Below are 22,070 nucleotides of genomic sequence, written 5' to 3'. Positions count from 1 at the left end.
ACATCTTTTGTCTTAACACAAAATTTAACCCACGGTTTCAGCATGCTGTGGCAAAAGGCTCCATAGGATCCTTCATCGGTGTCCATGCATTCAGGAATTCACCCTGGGGCATGCTTGGGAAGAGCTCACTGGCAACTTGGTTCTCATGGAAAGCATGGTTACTGGCAAGCTTCTGTCCTTTATGGCATTTCATCTCTTTGAACTGTTATAAAAGCTGTGAGAGGACATGAGATGTTCCTGGTTACATCATGGCCTGTTTCTTATCATATGCCTGTCCGAATAAGCATGAAGCCCAGCTCAGGAACACCTGAAGTTCACTGCAATCTTGAGATGATAAGCAATATAAAATAATACTAAAAATAAATTCTGCTGATAATACATAGGGGTTTTTGTATATGTCTATATGTATGTGTGCATGTACGTAATTATATGTGCGTGCATGGAAAAACTCCTAGGACCACTCCATAAGGGCAAACCACTACAAGTCCTTTAAAATGGAGCCAAACCTCTTACATGACCAGGTATCAGATCGCAGACAGATACTCAGAGAAGCATGGACAAATGATATTGCATAAATATTCTAGTAGCTGCACAGAAGCAAGTTCATGAATATTAAAGTCAGAAAAGGTACAGATGCATAACTTTCCTTTGAAACCTCAGCTGCTATATTTCTGTAACAGTTACAAAAATATCCCTGTGAATTGACTGTCACTGTCATATTACTGAAAACTAAAGGATAAGTGCTCCTCTGAGACATGCACATGGTCTCTCACTCCCCTGTGTATTCAGAGCACTCACTACTACTGTCAGCAAAGCTCCCACCTTCCCTCAAGGATTCCTCCTCCCATCAAGGAAATGTGTGCAAGAAATGGAGGAGGCTGCTAGACGGCATATGTTATCCTTCTTCTTGTCTCTTTAATGCTAAATCAGGAAAGTTAACGTAGGGAATGGTTCTAACAGAGCTGGTTGCTAATGACCCTGAGCTGCTCTGTTCAGTAGAAACCTGACCATAAAGCATCCTCAGGGTTTGTGAAGCAAAGATGCAGCCAAAGGGAGACCTAAACCAAGAGGTGAGTCCCCAGGTCCCTGAATTCTGAGCATCTTCCAGAAGTGACTTGGTGCTGTGCTCGGCAGCTTATGAGCAGAAGGGAGAGCATACAGCACAACTGCAGCTTGCATATTGAGTACTAAATGTGTAAACATTTTTTCAGATGAAGCTGCAATTATTATTATAGCACCATCATCCAGAAATGCAACAGGAGTTTGAAGTAACCATATGCCAATGGCTAACAGCTCAGCCAAACATAAAGGAAAAATCATGCTTACAAAATGGTGCAAAAACTTACAGGATATTTGTATATTTTTGCCTGAAAGATGTATTTAGTTGTAACAATAATTATATGGATTACCCTGATAATAATGGAGATGAAGGAAGAGAAAATTACTGCTTGTGTTATGGCTTGGTATTAAGTGTAAGCCAGAAGAATAAGTCAAAAATAGAGCTTTTTCCCCCTAGCATAGCTTTTTATTCCCTTGGTTCATGTTGTCTCATAGTCCTTATTTTAGAAAAGGCAGTTTACTTAGATTCAGTTTTATAGTTGTGGCTGTGAGTTACCTGAAACATCACGTATGTTCTTTGCTCTTCCCTCTGTCCCCATACCATCTTGTTAACTGAAGCTAATGAAAGCAGAAAAAAAAAATGGAGAGGTGGGCTATTTCCCATGTAAGAGAAATATACTGCACTTCCAAACCTTCAGAAAGGATGTGATCTTCATAGGGACTTTGCTGCAAGTCTTGTGTACAGTTTACAACTGGGCTCTGCAAAATGGGATGCCGCTGAGTCTTTGATTTAATGAAAACTTAGGAAGGCAATCCAATTCACTGCAGGGACCGCTTTGTTCTTGCATTATGATTCTTTTTTAATGAGGAAGACGATCGCAAGGATAAACTCTATTCCTCTGAATTTTTACACTAATTACATACAAAGCACCATTCTGGCAGAGCGGGACTTATCTCCTTCAGGCAATACAGTTATCATCTTGTAACCACACTTCAAATCTCCCGTATGAATGCTGGAGCTACGTGTGCTGAATGTGGATCCTGCTACTCTGGCTAGCTGCTTGAATTGATGAATGTTTAAATATTCAATAAATCACAGGCAAATACTGATACTCCATAAAGTGGCAGAGACAACCCTCGCATTCTGCTTACAGCTGTAGGATCAAGGGTACACTATTTTATCAGAACCATTAACTTCCTCATTGTGGTAGGAAGGGATGGTTGGTTTTGTAAACAGCACTTGAGATGTTTATGTATTAAGAAGAAGAGTCAGACCCATATACTAACACTACAAAGGACAGTTATCCCTTAATTCTACAGAAAATCAACTGTTATGCTGTTTGTGATTCAGCTCACACCCTTAAGAGACAATTTATTATTCGACATACTGTAAGGCAATCTTGGCTAGGTAGGGAGCTGCTTTACCCTCAAATAAAATTACCAAGAACCACATTCACCCCTGCGCAATGCCTACGGTGGGCCAAATTTTAAAGCTCGGTATGTGCTCACTGCCATGGTATCCGAGCATTTCCAGGATTGTACCGTGCAACACCTGGCTTTCCGCATGCTCAAAAGCCTTGATTCTTTTATCCAGTACATCTGTGCCCCTATCTGAATCTGTGGCACAAATACAAATACATGTAACGTCAGCTGCTGAGATGGCGATGCAAATCAAGCAGCAAGATGCACGAGTGTTCAAACTGCACTTCTTCAGAGCTTCCTCGAGCCTGCCCACTCATGCCTCTAGTGACAAGGTTTATCTTCTCAAACAGGTACTCACAGACTGGTGTTCAGGTTAGCACCATGTTTGAAAGGCTGGCATTGCTCCGGGAAAAGTGTGCAAAGAGGGAGCTTCCCAGGCTCAGCAACAAAATCTAAGTCCTGATCCAAACAGAAATGCTTGCAAATACGTTGCAGATTTGCCCCAAGTCTCAGATTTAGGTGCTGGAATCACCAAGAAAAGCATCACAGTATAAAATGCCACACTGTGATCCTTTTTTGATTCTTCTAAATTCCACTAGCTACCTGCGATGTTGCAGCTGTGAGCTGAATAACTGCATTGCCTCCCGTTTTATTGCATCTGTGGTTTCTATTTATGGCCTTACTGGCATAGAATGGCCACATCTGGCTAAATGTTCCTAATCTGTATGTACATTTACCTCCAGGGTAAAACTGCCTTATTCTCAAGTAGTATATTCAGGACAGACATCGCCTCACAGCGATGATGCAGTGTCTTGATGCAAACATGGTCCATCACCCAGGACTTCGGCCAGCCTAAAGCTTGGCATCTCTTTTATGCTCACTGCACTTAGTGCCTGTAAGGTTTGCTCTCATAAAATATGCACTAGTCTTTGACCCATGGTGCAAATCTGAATGCTGTTTCTAGAAGAAACTGGTTGAGGGCATAAACCTGGCAGCCAGAAACATGACCAGGTCTGAACTTCCTGAAGCGAGAGTGACCTGAGCATCTGCGCGTTGAATTGCCTGATTTGAATCCTCCAGCAACTTCGTTACAAGGAGAGGTACCCTTAATTGACATGCAACCTTAGCCCAAATACACTTCTTTGTGCAGACAAGACCTCCCATTTCCTCATTTAGGTCAAGAGGATGGTAAGAGATGTCCCTTTTTTTTTTTGTCCTCTTGTCTGCATCAGCAGGCACAGGAAAAATGAGGTGCTCCTGTCCTTTCGCTTGAAGCCCTCTTGCAGCTTCTTTTGTCTCTGATGGCACAAAGGATACTTCTTTGAGCAGCAAAGCTATTTTGAAAGCAACCTAGTAAAACAAGAGGCATCTCTGGACTGAATGAGCTGCATCAAGGATCATGAGGTACCACTACAGAGAATGCTACAGCATGGATGCTTGATTAGGCCTGGCCTTTATTGCTTTGGGGCCATCAAGAGTGTATTAGTGTTTGCATCATTAAACCATGACACACAGCGTTCATACTTAACTGCTGCCACCTGCACCCTACAAGGAACAGTACTTTCCAATTTTCAATTTGTATGTGCTGTGGGATGTATATGATTTATTCCAATGATATGAGGCAAGAGGATAGACTGTGCTGCTTTGGCCAGGATTAACAGAAGGACATATTTTGTAACACGGGACACGTGCTGTGGGTTCGGAGAGCAGGGGCCTAACCTAACAATGAGGAGCACAGAACTGAGAAATAAAAACCCTAGAAAGAAAGAGCTGAGGTTTCTTTTGTGCCTTTACCTGCCAACACATTTTCACTAGGTTTGGGGCCAGGATTCCTCCCTGTAAGTGTTTATTTGTACCTTGCTAAACAGCTGGCAAAGCAAAACACACCTGATAAAAAGGAAAATTCACTAAGCCCTGAGATACCCTGAGATGCCTGGTCCCTTGTGTGGGTGGAAAGGAGCAGCAGGGCCAAAGCAGAAAGCATCTGTCTGCTGGCTAGTGTAACAAGGACAGCTGACAATGAAAAACCCCAAGGACTAAAAAAAAACCACCCCACCTCTCCACTAGGAATAGCAAAACAAAACAAAACAAAAGACAGAAAGGTCAAGCCTACTGGTTTTAACCCTGCCTTCGCATCAGCAACGTGGTCTATCATTTTTTACGCTGTCTTCCTACCAGCTATGTGGAATAAATCATCCTCTGTTGAAATTGCATCTGTTTCTGTATTATGGCTAAGAATGCGAGAAGACTTGATTGGACTGGGAAGGGAAATTCTGTGGGTTTGGGACACTATCATAAATAATAGGATCCCAAGGTCCATACAGGATCCCAAGGTCCTCTGAAAACTAGACACACAGGAAAAGTTTAACACCTCACTGAATTGGAACCACCTACGCAGTAAAATAATAAAGGTTCATGCAGTAGAGAGAGCCACAGCGTTCAGCATTTTACAGCAGGAAATTTTTAAAACTCATTTGAAAATAGAGGGAAAATTCAAACACAAACACAGTGATTATGTAAATGGGACTGAACAGGAATCTGGCTCTAGTCATACTGTTTTTTTCTAGCTAGCTTGTTGTGGTGTCCATGATGTGACAGGCAAATCCCAAACACATATACATCATAATTCTTGCTCCTGTGAGCATGCTATCCAACACAGAAAATTGCACGTTACAAAAAAGATCCCTGCAATTTGACGTGCCTGTAAATAGCCAGCATTCTAGTTTCATTTCTCCTGAAGTACAGAATTCCCTCTGAATATGAAAAGGGCTCTTCAAAGCCCAGACAAAGGACTGTTTGCCTGACCATTTTCATAACAAACATATCCCACACAGTTTGGCATCCCTAATTAGAAGCCCAGAGTAATTAGGAGAAAGTGCACTGCAGACTGCAAAGCGCAACACAGCAGGGAGAATCTGCAGTGCTGCCATGAGAATACCAAAGACCTGAAGGTCATTATTTTTCACTGGTCCCAAGCCACGCTCACTGCCGTGTTTCATTTTTACAACCCAGGGTTAGCCTGGCCCCCTGCAGTGGGAGGGCCGGGGGAGCTGGGCCAGCTTGACGTGCCTTCCCCCATGCTTCAAGGGGAATGCCGCCGCTCTTTGCGACGTCTGCCGTGCGTTTGCAGGCCAGTGTGTGGGCCGGGTCATCGCCTCGAGGGACCGAGGACCACTTCTGTCGCAGGCAGAGAGGACCATGAGGCTGCTTGGCTGCAGCTTGTGCAGGTTTTGTTCGACACTGGAGGGATAACTGAGCATACTTAGGAAACCGAACGATGATGAAATGCATTTTTTCTAATCAAAATCACTCCCTGTCATCCTCAGTGAACAGACAGTCCCATATTTCTGAAGGCTTCTCATTGAAAATGCTGACGGGATCGATGCCTTTCCAGAAGACATTTCATCTCAATGGTACAACACATATTGCCCAAAGTACATTATATCTAATTTAGTTTGATCAGCTTAAATCATGTACTCTCTTTGTTTCCCTGGCATGTTCTTATGGGCAGTCGACAAAAAAAGGTGTTAATATCAAAGAAATTCTGGTACGTCTACCTAAGTTAAGTGCATAATACTAGCTTTGTGTTAATATAACATTGCTAGTGGAAAAAAATTGAGTAAAAAAAGAGACATTTTCCCTTTCTATCATTCAATAAATAGCTGACAAGCACTGCAGTAAAACAGAGCAACTCCTCTATAGCTCTACTTTCCTTCAGGTAGCCTGTTTCAGTCAATTTTGGGGAAGTAGGAAGGATGTTAGGGTGGAGGGGGGTTTCATGTATCTAAATGCAGATACATATTTGAATAGCAGATAAATCATGAATTTACATATGACTGAGATACTAATGTCATAAACCAATCCTAGAAAGAAATGCATAAAAAATTATATTGCAGTAACAGGACTGCAATCCTTAATAGTCTCACAGGACTCTCTAGCTGACTCAGGGGCACAGATCACATCTGATTATATGTCAAATCTAAGACATTACAGTTACTCTAGGGAAAACCATATTTCCATTGACATATGCTATAACCTCATCACTTAGCCTAGAAGCAGAATTCACCCAGACATACACATATTCATAAAACCTTTTCTGAACTAGCAAATTATTGCCAGCCCTCAGTAATGGTGGGCTGAAAATATCGGTAACTTGTTGCACTAAAATTAAAGGAACAGCTTGCAATGTGGAGCCCTACTTGCGCAGAATCTGGGCGTTAAGGCTTTATGGTTCCCTTCTGTTCAAAAGACATCTCTACTGCTCCCTCATTTCTTGTTTTCCAGAATAACAAAAAAATAGCAGTTTCATATTTTTTCTTTTTTTAATGATGTCTAGTAGATGTGTTGTTTTCATTTGTAGCATATGTGAGGTGGCTTTTAGAAGTAATTTATTTTTGGTGGCAAGCTGCTGATGCTTGCACCCATGTTGACTGTTAGTAATTAACACCTTCTGGTCCACTATGGACAATTTCCCACTTACTGCTTTTTAAGGTGTTAAAACTAATCTCCACCAGCTCTATATCCCATAGCTCCATTTCACTGATAGGAGGCTTTTCTTTCTGATAGCCAAGGCTTTTCTTTTCCTCAATTAATAATAACACACAACCCAAAGGAGTATCTGGAAGTGTCCTGACAAGATTTTGTTAAGCAGAATCCTCTGCTGACGAGGGGACTGAGCTGAGTTAATACGTGTTAAAACCTTCTTCTAACTCAGAGGTGTTACGATGGACAAATACTGGTTTTGGCTGTGAAAACAACAGGCATGAGAGGAAGTTACCTCAAGAGAAAGAACTGAGGAGGTCTTTATTACCTATTAAATTTTTGGCATATCAGCCAGATAAAACATAATGACATTCATTGCCTTATAATGCTGCATTAGTGACATTAATTTTATAGCATTGTTCTCATACAAAGAAAACTCCTAAATAATTATATTCAGACCTCAGCACTGCTGCATTAATGAGCATTGGACTGGAAGCTGTAGTGGATATGTATTTGTGGGTAAGTGGCTACTGGCATCTGTGCATGCCTGAGTGTGTGCACTCCTAACTGTGAAGACCCTCTGCAACTCACCTCTTCGGGGAAATAATAAGTTCAACTTAAATTTACATATAGCAAAAAAAATTAAAATTAGCATTAAAACATCCAGAATAAAAGAGAGAGTTTTCTAGATACAGGATTAATGATTTAACATTAGAGTTCAGCTGACAGAAAAGGTGGCTGGATTTTGCATCAGAAAAATCCCAGTTTGGTCAAATTCTTTCCCTTTTCATGCCCTGAGTAGTATCCACAGTTTAAGGCTCATATGAAAATCTCACAAGAACAGACCTCCTTTAACGGTTCTGTCACTTTTTATTTCTGGTCATGAGAACAAAATTGCAACAATGATGAAAAGCCTTACTCATATGGACTTCACCGCTTAAAACTGTTGACTCCACTTTTACTGCCTTCAAACTGGTTCCCCGTCTAGAGCTACAGGACAAGCTTTTCCTCTTTTTTTCTTTTTTCACCATGGGAATGAAGCTTAAAAGTCCTCAGAGATTCTGGCACCTGCAGGACTTGTGCATCTCCTACACTGATGACGTGCATTCATCGCAACGTGGTAGTCCTAATCTTTGCATCTACTAAAGGGCTGTGATAAAATTATTTTGGAAAAAAAATTTTGATCCACTATTTAAAAATGTAATGGAAGCTGCTGGTGCCTATGGACTAACTTTAGCTGCTGGAAGCTGGGCATTCACTGCAGAAGGCTTTAGTCAGAAGAGCTCAGGAATCAGGAGCTTTACTCATCTGCTAATGATGATTTTCAGAGACCAGTGCAAATTATACCTTTTCATTATCACTCAGGGAGTTTATATGGGGTGAGAAGATGAACAGCAAGGGAAGGCTAAGTCAAAGGGGATCCACAGTAAATCAAAATATGGGAGAAGCTTCTAAAGAAAAAGGAGCTCCTTATGTCTCGGAAAATTATAGTTTTCAGTCCTACAGTGAAGTAAGGGGTTTTTTGGCCACCTCAAGTGGCACCTCCTTAGCCAGTACATTTCTGCAAAAACCCCAGAGATTAAGAAAGCAAGCAAAGAAAAAGACAAAGGGATGCAGTTATTTTTGACAACCAGCCAACTTAGATGGTTTGATTTCTGAAGGAGAAAGAGGATAATTTAAAGAATCTTAAATCTTGCATAGAGTAGGAGAACCGCATTTGATAAAAAAGCCTTCTGATGTTCTCAGCACTCGGAACAGAATCTTCCCATATAAAATTAATATCATTATTATGTGATTTCCATCTGTCAACGAAGCCAAACGATTAGAGCTGCTAGAAAAACTGCCTTAGTGGAACAAACACAGATAATGAATTTGAATAAATACACAAGCAAAAAGACAATGTCAGGCTCAATCACTTGGCCATATTAAGTGCCGAGTAAATGAGTTGGCTGCGTAGTGCTGTACCGTCCAGCAGGAATGTTACGCTGAGCGCCTGGATCACTGCTGTCCTTGCTTCTGTAGCCAATTCTGATCTGGATTTTTTTGGACCAAGCCATCTTTCTTTTTTTGACAGCTCCTTTTCCAGACTATTCCATCGGTATTCCATTGGTACGCTTTACATTGTTTGTATGGTCCATATTCAACAGCAGGCCTGTTCAAACACCTTCCCCAACCCTTCTCACTTGTCCAGAAAATATTTTTCACATATCCCTAACACTTTCCCCATTCCCTTCCCAAACCTGGCTTACTGGCACAACAGATAGCTCTGACAAACTCTCTTTAGTCCACCACTACATTTTTAAACAAAGTCAGAAAATTATTTATAAAAATAAAGTACAGTTTTAGTACATATTTTTATATGTGTAAAACAGAGTGCTTGATAGCATTTTTGAAATGTCGATATATACCAGGTGTCAAACATTATTCTAAATAAACCCCTGTAATGCACAGCAGTATGCTGGCCCATATATCCTCTCACAAGCTAGCATCTTCAAAAAGGTAAAATCTATTTAAAAGTCATAGGGACTTGGCTTCCACAGTATCTAAATCAGTCCCGAGAAGGACATTTCTGGGACAGAACTTGTGAACACCTAGGCAATCCTACACACAGAAGAGTTATTTTTAAACACAGTTCTCCAGAAAGATGCTACTAATACAAGTTCTAAACCTTTTGCAGAGCAAAGCATGTGGTGATGTTTCCCCCTACACAAACTGAAATACCAAGACATCGAAACGCTGCCTGAGCAATCTCTCCTTATATAAGAGCTGACACTTCCTCCGCAGATTGGCCTTCATCACTTCTGAAAAATGTCAATGGAGACCAAGGTTTATAAAACTTAAGTTGTAATACATTTAAGCACTTTGCGCTGGAGCACAGCGGTATATTTTTGACTGTTCTTTTTTTGCACGGAAATTAAGTCCTTGCTGTTTTGGAACAATTGTGTATTGTGTCACAAGACTGTACTATGAGGGAAGAACTTAAGCTTCAGGGTTGTTCCCAAATCATTAAAAGATGTGACATCAAAGAACGATCCAAAAATATTTGTTCCTGTAAGAAAACGTGAACTTCTCAGTATGCTGATAAATGTACCACGGCCTAATACATTTTGTAGTTCTTTCCCTCCGTAGAGCCCTTCCCTCTTTATGTCAGGAGAGCCGAGTCAGGAAAGCACATGATATTTTTGCTCTTTTATTTTGCTTTTAATCCACGTGTTCTGTGAGGGTGAATAAATAAAACGATTACCAAAAAAAGAGTGGGTGAGAAATGTACTTAAACGCGTTCACCTCCCACACCTCATCTAGATATGAAATCTCAAAGAACAGAGGATGGGCAGGAAAGGCACAACCCCCCTGTACTATATACAGACTATCAGACAGAGGATCATTTGATACACAGTACCAAAGCATACTATAATGGATTTCTCACTTTGGAGGTCAGACTGGTTACACAGGCCCTGTCGCAAAGCAGAGGCAGGACTGTAGAGCTGCTCTGCCCACACAGCACCCCAGTGAGACAGCACCTCAAATTCCCTCCCCTTATCTACTGCTTCCCAATAGTTAAAAATTGGCTGCTGTTTTTTTCTAACAATAGGTGAACTATTGAATTGCCTCGATCAGCAACTAGAACTAGCAAGCTCTTCTTTGCTTGCATCTGAGCTCTCCTTCGCCTACGTAAGATGTAAAGCATGCTAATATTTCCAAGCAAGACATGCAGTCAAATCCAAAGCGAACCCTGCGTGTGTGGCTGTGGTGACAGCGAGGCAGGTGTAAGAGGAGCATTCCCATGAAAACAGTTAGGAAGTGAAAAGTACTGATGTTTCTTCTTGCTTTGCTTTTTGTACCGCTATCCTCTGATAGTGGTACAAATCAATATCTACTGATTCATTCTTTGCTAATGAAGATTTGTTGGGTTTTTTTCAGATCATCCAATATGTATTACTAGATAATGTAAATATGTAACAAATGTTAATGGGATATGTGTCTAAATCACATTGCTTGCTGTTGTTCTGCAAAAGCCTTTATCCTCGCTGTTTTCTACAAAACAGTTTCAGAGAGGCACTTACCTTGTCTGACAGCCAGTGTTGTCGTGTAGACCAAGAATAGAAGGATATAATTGAGGAAACTCTGAAAAACAGGTGTGTTGGCATGGAAATCTTCTGACAAATACTTGCTCGTGAGACCAATGCCACAGATAAGGAGGGAGAGTACCTGGCCAAGTGCCACAGACAGCAAGAGATCCCTAAAAGGAACGAGAAAAACACAGACATAAAACACTCAGCCCCCTTGCCAAGGAGGAAATTCTCATCGTCCTCCAGGAATCACGTTCCACAGCGCTAAGACACGGGAAGAAACGCGATGCTTCGGTCAATGAAGGATCTGCTGGGTGTAGCCAACATAACGTTTCCATTTTATCTGCTCTTATCACGGGCTTAAACGATGCCCAAACACACTAGCTTTTATTCGCATATTAAACAGCAGATGGTACATCTCTACCATTTAATTTTGCATTTCACATTTCACAAAGGATAAATGATAGTTTAACTCAACCAAAATACAGCACTGCTTCCTTTGAGCATCTTCCCTAACAGAAAGACCCAGAAGTATCATTCAGACAGAGCGGGAATCACAGCTCTTCCAGGACTTAGTAGCCATAGAGAAAAATCAGAGAAAGGATTTTACAGTGTTTCACCATCAACATGAATTTACCGTATAACTTCCTTCCCCTCATTTCATTTGCATTTCATCAAACTATTCTTTTGTTCTACTGTGCAACTACATGTATCTTTTCTTTCATCTTTGTCACCGCATACTTTCCCTTCTGTTTGGCGGGAGCAGGAGGTTCTACTTTTTCCCTTTCTGTCACCTTCTGGTTCTTAAAAATGTATTTTCTGGTTTGGCTTCTTGCTTTAATCTGTTTTTCTTGACTTCGCTCTCCAGTCTCCTCTGCATTCTCCTGTTACAACGTTCCCCATTCTCTCTCCCCACAGGCCTCCGATAGTTGCTCCTTTCGTGCATGTTCTCTGTCTTCCTATGGTTTTCTCCTCTTTACTCAAGAAACTGCTATATCTGAAAGCCCACCCTTTTACAGTGTACATTATTTTTATATCCTTTCTTCAGTCTTCTCAGTGATATCCTTTTCCCTTCCAACTATCTTTGTCTCTTATACTCTTCTCCCAGAACTTTATTATCTAACCACACAGCCCAACTCAGCCCAAACAATTCTCCTTTTCCAATTTTTGTCGCAGGACCTCCTATACCCACAGCACAGGAATACATATATTTTTAAATTACCCGTAAGAGGTTTCCCAGGTTCCCCATGTATCAGTACTTTCGTGCTGACCAGGCTTGCTCCACAGCTACACCTTCCCCATGCAGAAGCACGAAACGCAAAAGTGTTGGCCTGGAAGAGGAGCAAGCACGACTGCAAGGGAGAGCGAAAGGACATCGGAAGGGGACGTTTAGTCCAAGCCCATGGTTGCTGGCTGCTGGCTGCTGCTGTCGCTGCCACCAGCCCCCAGAAAAGAGGAGCTGTAGGTCCTTGAGGGACCCATGAAGGAGAGGGGAAGGTGGGAGAGGAGCACGCTCTGCAATGTCTCATTAGAGCCTGGTTTGAGGAACGGGGATTAGGCAATCCTAAGGGAGTAGAGGAAGGAGGGCAGCACTCTGCTCAGCTGTAACAATATTTCATGTGTGTTCTCCTCTGCCAGACGGTTAAAAAAAATTGCTTCAAGGCTGCTTTGCTTTCCCTGACAGATTTCCCTGACCTCGGCTATGCGTATTCGGCAGCAATAAGCATCTGTGCTCCCGCAACAACTTTCCTGGTAAACTCAAGTGTCAAATTTGTTTCCCTTTTTCTCATAAACAATCCTCCCACTAATGTATCTCTGTGTCAGTCATGGTGTGATTCAACCAAACAGACACTGGAAAGCACAGGAGGCTGGGTAGTTATATTCAGCTAACACACCTCGCTGACAAACAGCCTGACACAGATAGTAAGAGAACAAACTTTATTGTGCTAAACCCCGTGTTTTGACGGGAGACTGCTGGATAAGTAGCAAGTTAAGTCTCCACAACTGCTGCCTCCACTTTCACATTACTCTACTGTGAAACATAACCATGGGAAACAAACGTACTCCACGGAGATGACATCTGAGACTACGATGCGAATGCTGCCAAAACTATGGATCCTCAGTTCCTGCCGTTACCTGCTATACTGTTGATGTGGAATAGGAAATTTGAATAGTGACTGCAATTTAAATCCACATATTAATCTTGTAAACTTGTTTACAGTTCTTCATTTAGTTGAATAGAGTTCCCTACGGCCTTCTCCTGCAATGAAGTTTCACACAGGGCTGTCCTCTTGCCTACTGCAGTTTTTGTAGTTTTATTTCATTAGTAAATTAAATGTTTGCAAATCTGTATCTCTAAATGCGTTGCCTCCTTTACCCAGGATGCAGGTGGTTATTAGCTGTTCTCTGTATCTCAGCTATGCCCATGAGCGAATGTTGTATTACATCCATTCTGGGACTGCATCTGTTCTGGAAAGAAGGATCTTGGATCCTACTTTGATTTACAGAAAGCTAAATGTATCGTCACTCATGAAAGGATTTTCCCAATAATATACTCCTTGCTCCGTATGGCAGTTAGCTGTTGGACGTGACTAACCGTTACATTTTTTCAGACTGGTGGGAAGTTTGATGAGGTCTTATAAAAGGCGTAACTTTTTTATCTCAGCTCTCTATATTCAGGTGTGTCACCAGGCCTAACCAGGCAGTACTGACCTCTGTATTAAAAATCCAACCAACAAAAAATGAAAAACACCAGGTAATTTTTCAAGGCTGTATATGATAACTATAGCCCTCTCCAGAGTACATTCAGATTCTGTCATTGCCATTTTGCAATTTATAAAACAGACATAGTTGATTCTTCGGCAAGTCATTCAACCACATCTACAAGTGGTAGTTTTCCTAAGGAGTTCAAGCAGCTGTCTACAACCTTATATATATATAGCCTGTCCTCAGCTTCCATATTTTACATTTCATAAACATACAAACAAGAAGGTAATTCAAGGTAATTCAAATTTTATGGTCTTCTTCCTAAGAAGTCATTTAGAATAGCTTTCTATGTCTTCTGTCAATTACAAAATATGTCCAAAATTCCATTCATTATTGTATTACTGAAGTCATCAATGAAGACGAAGGAGTTCAGTAAAAACAGACTAGACAAGACTATGAACCTGAACACCTCCAACTCTGTAGATGAAGGTTGGATGTGGATCAGAGTATAATCTCTGTAGCTTGAAATAGCCTTTAAGTAAATTGTCTTTTGCATAATGAGAGAATGTAAAAAATGCAGAAAACTACTCTGTGGAAGACCAGTGCAAGTAGTACTGTCAATGCCACCGGCTTTCAAAACACTGACTGCGTAAATGATATTGAATACCTACTGCTTGTCTCTGATTTTTGCACACATTTGGTATTTTTAATTATGTAAGAAAACTCATTCTGAAATCAAGCTGTTGTGTTCCTCATCCAGTCAGAACTTAGTTAAACATTTCACAGATGATATATCACATAGAAAGATACGTCTTCTTTTATTCTTATCTCGTCAGTGCAAAGAGTAGCATTTAAGCAGAACTAATTCAAACGTCCATGAAGTGCTCAGACTTCAAGCAGAGATGATCCATTTTATACACTATAGTTATTCCTAAAATTGTTCATGCCCACATTAACTGTCCTGCCATACCTAAAGATGTCCACTACAGACAGGAATGACATGTAGCGGCACAGATTTGGCATGCTCCCTTTCTCTCACTGGTGTAGGCTGCAACTGACACTAACTGCTCCCATGGAAAACAAGTGAAATGAATAACTAAGAGAAACCAAAGCACAAAATCAGTAAAATGCTGGGTTTTGCCTTGGGTGAATGGAAGAGAACAACTCATTTCTCTCCAAGCAGAAAAGCAGAAACAAATCTTAAATTATTTGTTTTAATTAGTGACAATGTCAGCAGCAACAAAGAATAATACAATGTTTGGATAACCCTACTAACCAACGTAAGAAGCCTGAATTGTACAGAAAGTGCCTGATAGCATTATCTCTGTTTCATTTTTCCTGCCAACAATGACCTAATAATACAGGAGTCTTAGCTCCTGAGCCTTTAATACCTGGGTAAGAATAATAACATACCTGTTCTTTTTTAAGAAGAAGAACTAAACAAACATGGAAAAGAAGCTTTCGATGGCTGTGGAAAACCTACTACTTCCTTTAGACAGAGCAAAAAGCAACTAACTCATGGCTGTCATGTCCGGCACTCATTAATACCTTTCCTAAATATCATAATACTGTTGAAATATGCAACATGGCTCCTATCTGCAACACCTTCCCTGTTGGTTTTCATACCCTCCACCACTCAAAGACTGGCACAAAGCATGATTTCTTCCCTAAGCCTTTGGTCTATCATGCTGGCTTCAGTAGTACCTTCATTCACTAAGGAAGCAACATTCATTCATATCTTGAAGAAAAGCTGTATGGTTTGAGGGCCTTCAAACAGAACACCAAAAAGAGTCTCACTACAGAAAGCTTTATAGAAGCGAGGTTTTCTGCTGTTCAGGGTCCAATTTCTCTTTAGTTGAGTGCTATTTTATTTCTCTACTTGTATTCTGTTTAAATCAAAATAAAGCAATTCTACAAAAATCCCATTTTCCCTCACTAAGATCAACAGCATCTTCTCAAGCCAAGTTAAAACAGGGAAAGATCTTCAGCTTGTCTCTAAACTTTGATCTCATGAATGCACAGAATCATAGAATCATTTAGGGTGGAAAAGACCTTTAAGATCATCGAGTCCAACTGTAAACCTAACACTGCCAAGTCCACCACTAAACCATGTCCCTAAGCACCTCATCTACACATCTTTTAAATACCTGCAGGCATAGTGACTCAACCACTTCCCTGGGCAGCCCATTTCAGTGCCTGATAACCCTTGCAGTGAAGAAATTTTTCCTAATATCCAATCTAAACTTCCCCTGGTGCAACTTGAGGCCATTTCCTCTCATCCTATCAATAGTCATTCACTAATACAGACCAAATAGAAGACATTCTTCTCCTGTAAACCACCAATTTAAGGCCTGCTCCTTGAATTCTCTTGCTTGAAATAAAATCCTACATTGGAACCAATCAAATTAATTTCACTGTAGCCACGCTTGCTAGTTCATCTGTCCAACACTTCTTATTGAGTCAGATGGGTATTTTGAAGTAAGAAGTAGATCAGAATTACTCCTAAACCTCTAGGTGTCACACTGCTAGGCATCTATCACAGGTTTTTCATGATATCCTAACAGAAATTAAACAATATTTCTTTATCGCCTCTTTAGAAGTGGAGCCAGAAGACAAAGCCTCATCTTCGCATTGGGAGCCATTTAATTCTGTTTAAATGCCTGGGCTGGTAGCTGCTGTGCATCATTTTTACTTGGTCCTCCAGGCATATGGACATTTCCGTCACTTGAGTTTCTCCTTGTTTATCAGCCATGATAATGCCATAAACTTCTGAAGGCAACGCATTCTCATATCAAAGAACTCCGAAGCTAGTGCTTGGTTCCTAGCACATACACACTGGCACAAAAGTACTAAACAGCTATCCTCAGGTTCTCCTGTAATTATTTTTCATAAAGTTAAAACATTTAGCTTTGACTATTAGTTCATTTCCATGTCTTCCACAGAACATTGGAACACCATTCACAACACAAACTCAATGCAGTGCAACACTCAGAAGCGGCCACACAATCACAGCTGCTGTATGCTGGAGAATCAGTGACATGCAAAGGGTGGCCAAGTGATTGAAACATTTGGGCCTGTTTTATTCTGACACTAAATCCTGTTTTAAAGCACTCTCCATGTCAGTTTTCTTTTAACTTAATTGCTTTCCTTCCTCTCTTTTGTACTTTATTTGGTCTCTTTCCACTGATAGGTCCCCACTGTATCAGCTAAAGAGTACCTCAGAGGGTAAAGAACAGAGGCTACCGCTACTTTTAATCTCTAGCATGAGGCGTGTTAATCCTTCAGCATACCACAGGCTCCAGCAGATGAGAGATTAGCAGTCTGTTTCCTGAGCTGAGATTTCACTAGAGGAACACATCTGTAAAGGCTGCTCCACAGCACTGTTAGACTGGGCCTGCAGGCAGGACCACGCTTTCTCTGTGATGGTAATGACTGCTGTACAGAGTTATCGCTCCAAATGTTCCAAGCGTGTATTTAAAAAAACCAAAAAACAGATACACTTCATTTAGAGACTGATTACTGCTATGCCATAGTGAAGTTGATGATGTCTGTCACAGCACTGTGATTTTGCCAAGCTTCTTCACTTGAGTGCGTTTTAGTGTGCTTCTATAAAAGCGCAAGGAAAAATAAAACAAGGCCTTAAAAACTTTGATTCAAAGTGAGCTGAAGTTATGCCCCTATAAGAATCCAGTCAAATTTATTTAAATGTTTAAAGGTGGATGTGCAATCTTATCTTAAACACCTATCCCACCTACAGAAATGCTGACACACATTACTACAGCAAAAGCAGGAACGGCACGCATGTCAAAACCTCAAATACCAACCACACATCCCGCTCGCACCCCCCTCCCCGGGATGCAGCTGCTTCCACTGTGGCTAAGTTCCCACACCACCCCGCATTTGAATAGCTGCTTAATCAGGACATGGACATTACTTGCATATTTTGCTTTTCGCACTTAATGCACACATAGGCAGCTTGTGAAAGAATAAATTAACAAGATTTGGTAAAACTTTTTTCAGGACAATCAGTTGAGCTGTCATTGAAAGCTAAAGCTGCAGATTTTCTAATAGGTCTTAAGCATATGAAGCCTCCTATTAGTTCTGCATTGCTCTGCAATCGATTGCATCTAGAGAGCGCAATTCTACACTAATTTTGCACGGAAACTTATCTCTTCTTATTCTCCCATGATTCTGACATGTCTGTTACACAGGGGAGAAATTCTACAAGTTGGTACGTGCAACCCTTCCCTCCTCTCTGCCTGTCTCACTAAGGTAAGGACTGCAGCGAGTATCTTCAATTAATGCATCAAAGCTGCTGCATTCTACTTTAGAGCAATTTACAGAAGTAGTCACAATATTCTATAATAAAATGTTCATAGCACTAAAGAGCAGCCGAGTTCCCCCACATATATACTGATAATAACACCCTTGGCACATGTACCACATTTATTCTATTAGTCAGCTACTCCCATAGTGTACATTCTCCACGATCATACTAGATGCTGTCTCAAGAAAACAGAATGGTCTTGAAGGTCTAAACAAAAGATTTTTTTAATATGTCTGGTAAGGAAGAACAAACCAACCTAAAATATTTTCAGAATACAAGCATCAAGCCATCGTTGCACAGTGAAATACCAAAGCCTGAATCCCAGCTAAATTCATATACTGCATTAGAATATGAGTAACACTAATATTAACCTACAAATCAGAGAGTGAAACCCACGCAACACCAAACCTATCCATCACTTAATTCCTACTGAGTCATTATTTTAAAATCTTCAGTTGCATTTAAATGATGTATAGGCTTTGTACTGGATCTCGGCACAAAGGGTGCATTTTCTGCATGGTGAGCTGCAGAGGACCTCGAGCTCCCACTGATGCTCAAAAGAAATGAAGATTCTCTGCAGTATCTTGAGAGGATTAGCTCTTCATTTTCCAAACGTGAACACTTTAGTCTCTTTACGAGAGGACAGCACTGTGGACTCCACGCATCTCAAATCTGTAGGCTGGTCTGCAAAGCTCCAGGCCTTGATATCCTAGGCCTATTGTTTGAAGAAAAGCCAGCAGAGGAGTAAAACACTACCCAAGAATTCCTCAGCTGTTTTCTGCTCTGTATCCCAACTAAGCCAAGAAATACTTTTTTTTTTTTTTTTTTTTAACCAAGTCTTTGAGCCCTTCCAGGTGGGCCAGAAGTACAAAATTAATTCCTTCTCCACCACCATTAATTCCACCTCCACCACCTCCTTTGCACTGCGGCTCTGGACCAAACCTTACAGATACTTCCTCAGCGGAGGGAAGCTCCGTATGGCACGGTATTGGCTGTACCCGCGTGTTCCCAGTTCCCGTGACGTGTCTGTAACAAGTCACTGACTTGGATGGGCCCCAAAGGAGGGAAGTGGGGTCGTTCTTCCCTTCAGTGGCCTCAGGGAGAAGGCTGTGGGGACGGCAAGGCCCGGGCGGGCAGAGGAGAGTCACCGCGCGAAGCCGCGGGCTGCAGCTCAGGCAGCGTCCCAGGGATGGCCCTGAGGAGCAGGGAAGGGACAGCCAGACCCGGCCACGCGGCTGGTGCTCCCCAAGAGCTGGAGAAGCCCCGTCAGTCACCGCGTTGACTGGAAGGACGCACCGGGCAAGGGGAGAGCTGCGCGCGTTTCTTATTCTTCCTTTGGCTTTCCTAGTTGCTTTGAGGTTTTTCTATTCAAAGCATTAAGGTTCTAATTTTTATTCGAATAGAACTGGGCTTGAATTTAAGAGTGTTTGGGGGAAGCGCACTAAAATTCAAGGTCTAGCTACGTCTGCCTAAAAGTTGTGGCTGACTTGGGCTCTGCTGCTTGTAAGTGACAGCTTGAGGGACCAGCACGGATTGCTGGCTTCAGATAAAAACAAAGCAGAATCATATTCAGCAAGTCTTGGGAGTCTCTGGAACAGTTTCTTAAAATGAGATCTTACCTAATAAATTTCCCAATTTCTTGTATATTGCCAATTAGAGCAATTCTTGAAAATGGGTTTCATTTATTATAAGCTTTTACCCCAAGTTCACACACACACACGTGCTCATAAATTATGTGTGTTTTACAATTCTTTAATAACAAAGGAACTGGAATTTTTTAAAGACTATTCTTACACATCTAAAACTTACCCCTGCACTTAATATCTAGCAACATACTGCTGAGACAATCTGCTGCATTGACTATTAGTGCAAAGAAGGCACTTTAAAAAATTATTTTTTAATAAGGAATACATTAAAAAATAGCAAAGGAAAGTGTCGTGACAAAATTTCCATGCTATTATCTTGATGGAGTCCAGCAGTAAATCATTACAGGCAAATTGGAGGCAGGGGGCTGTGTTGGTGCAACTCGTTAACAGTCAGCTTCATTCTACCAGTGAGCCAACAAAGAAAAAAGCGCAAGTTCATCCTAAAAACATGCCTAAGTTTTGAAACAGCCAGCTGCCTTCCAATCAGCAATTTCCTAGTGCTTTTTCAGCTACGAATCACAGGACTTGGAGCATGACAGGCTTTTTCTCTTGAAGAATGAAGGTCTCTCCATATACAGTTCTTGGCAACTTCCCAGTCTACGGAGCACTGGATAGACTGAAAATATTCCAGTCTTTCTGATGGAATAAAAAATATAATTATAGATGACCATGTGATAGAAGAATTGTATTTCAGGTTATTTTGGCCAAATAAACTGACTGAAGCTAGCTGCAGCCCATAAACTTTTATAAATTGTCACTGTCTACCCAAGTATGACTAGAGAAATTAAGACTCCTAGATCTAAAGATTTGATCTAGATTGGAATAATAAATGACAGAATTAACTTTCCACACAACAGCTTACAAAATTGGTTACGAATACTCACTGAGGAATACAGTACTTCTAAACAAGTAACTCTTCTTCCATAATTTTCCAGAAATTAATTCAAAAAGTGAGATTTCCAGTCTTAGAAATAGAATAAGGGACTCAAGTATGGATAAAGAGCAAGCTGTAATTCCTCTAGGCTAGAATTTGAATACTGTGTTCAGTTTTGGGCCCCCCACTACAAGAGAGACATTGAGGTGCTGGAGCGTGTCCAGAGAAGGGCAACGAAGCTGATGAAGGGTCTAGAGCACAAGTCTGATGAGGAGTGGCTGAGGGAACTGGGGTTGTTTAGTCTGGAGAAAAGGAGGCTGAGGGGAGACCTTATCGCTCTCTACAACTACCTGAAAGGAGGTTGTAGAGAGGTGGGGGTCGGTCTCTTCTCCCAGGTAACAAGTGACAGGATGAGAAGAAATGGCCTCAAGTTGCACCAGGGGAGGTTTAGACTGGATATTTAGGAGATTTTACTTCACGGAAAGGGTTGTCCAGCATTGGAACAGGCTGCCCAGGGAAGTGGTTGAGTCGCCATCCCTGGAGGTATTTAAAAGACATTTGGATGAGATGCTTAGGGACATGGTGTAGTGGTGGTCTTGGTAGTGTTAGGTTTATGGTTGGACTTGATGATCTTAAAGGTCTTTTCCAACCTATACGATTCTGTGATTCTGTGATACTGTGAACTCCATATGAAATATAACAGCTGCTGAAAATATTACATTTTAGCCTATGAAACCTAGGCAATCATTGGGCTGGTGATCACTGTTATTTTTATAATTCAAGAATAAAGCACACAAATAGATGTCTTTATATTAGATAGATATTTGTTCTTACTCTGTTCCAAATGCACCAGTTTGAGCTTTCAGCTGTTGGAGGAAACTGGGACGTGGAAGGACTGACAGCTCTCTGTCTCTTGGAGAAAACGAAGTTCTCTGTCAAATTTCATTAGTTCATCTCACTTGCAGTGGTTTTTATGCCTGAGGCTCAAGACATTATACATACAGTGATGAATATCTTTAGATAATATGAGAAACGGTTTTAAAAGTTTCAGTTCAATTGAGATCATCATTAGCTCCCAGTTTTCTCAGAGGAGCTGAGAGCCCACAGTAATAGACCTGGATGATTCCCAGCGCCAAGAAAAATGGCTCACTAGTGCCCTAAGAAGTACAACATCACTCCTTATTGCCCTCTTGCCATTACTGTACAGCGCTAATACAGTTTAAACTGATGGGGGTTTATGGACTAAGTCTTACAGCTATTGAGAGACAGCTGATAAAGAAGGAGGTGAAAAGCATTACAGCTCCTGCTATACCCCTGCCACTGATAAGCCAATCTTGATTGAATGCTTTGATGGAAAACAAGTTTAAATGACTCAAGATTCCTCAAGTGATAGATGCTACTGTAACTTAATTCAGCGTTGTCAGAAACAAGAAGTATGTGCTTGGAAAATTAGGTGGAGTTCCTAGAAAATGGTATGTATGATG

At 41.2% G+C, this 22,070-nt stretch overlaps 1 protein-coding gene across 1 annotated transcript in view; it reads right to left on the bottom strand.

Annotated features, from left to right (window-relative positions):
* Positions 1 to 22,070, bottom strand: part of SLC35F1 (solute carrier family 35 member F1) — a 257,285-nt gene that overhangs the window by 101,562 nt on the left and 133,653 nt on the right. Inside the window, exon 2 of the mRNA XM_075498623.1 lies at positions 11,028 to 11,203. Within this exon, the coding sequence (XP_075354738.1) occupies positions 11,028 to 11,203 (176 nt within the window). The remainder of the gene's footprint in view (positions 1 to 11,027; positions 11,204 to 22,070) is intronic.

Source organism: Mycteria americana, chromosome 3 (genome assembly GCF_035582795.1).
Source record: "Mycteria americana isolate JAX WOST 10 ecotype Jacksonville Zoo and Gardens chromosome 3, USCA_MyAme_1.0, whole genome shotgun sequence".
Lineage (NCBI taxonomy): Eukaryota > Metazoa > Chordata > Aves > Ciconiiformes > Ciconiidae > Mycteria > Mycteria americana.
The sequence above is the reverse complement of the archived record's forward strand: the minus strand, read 5'-3'. Positions and strand labels throughout refer to the sequence as shown.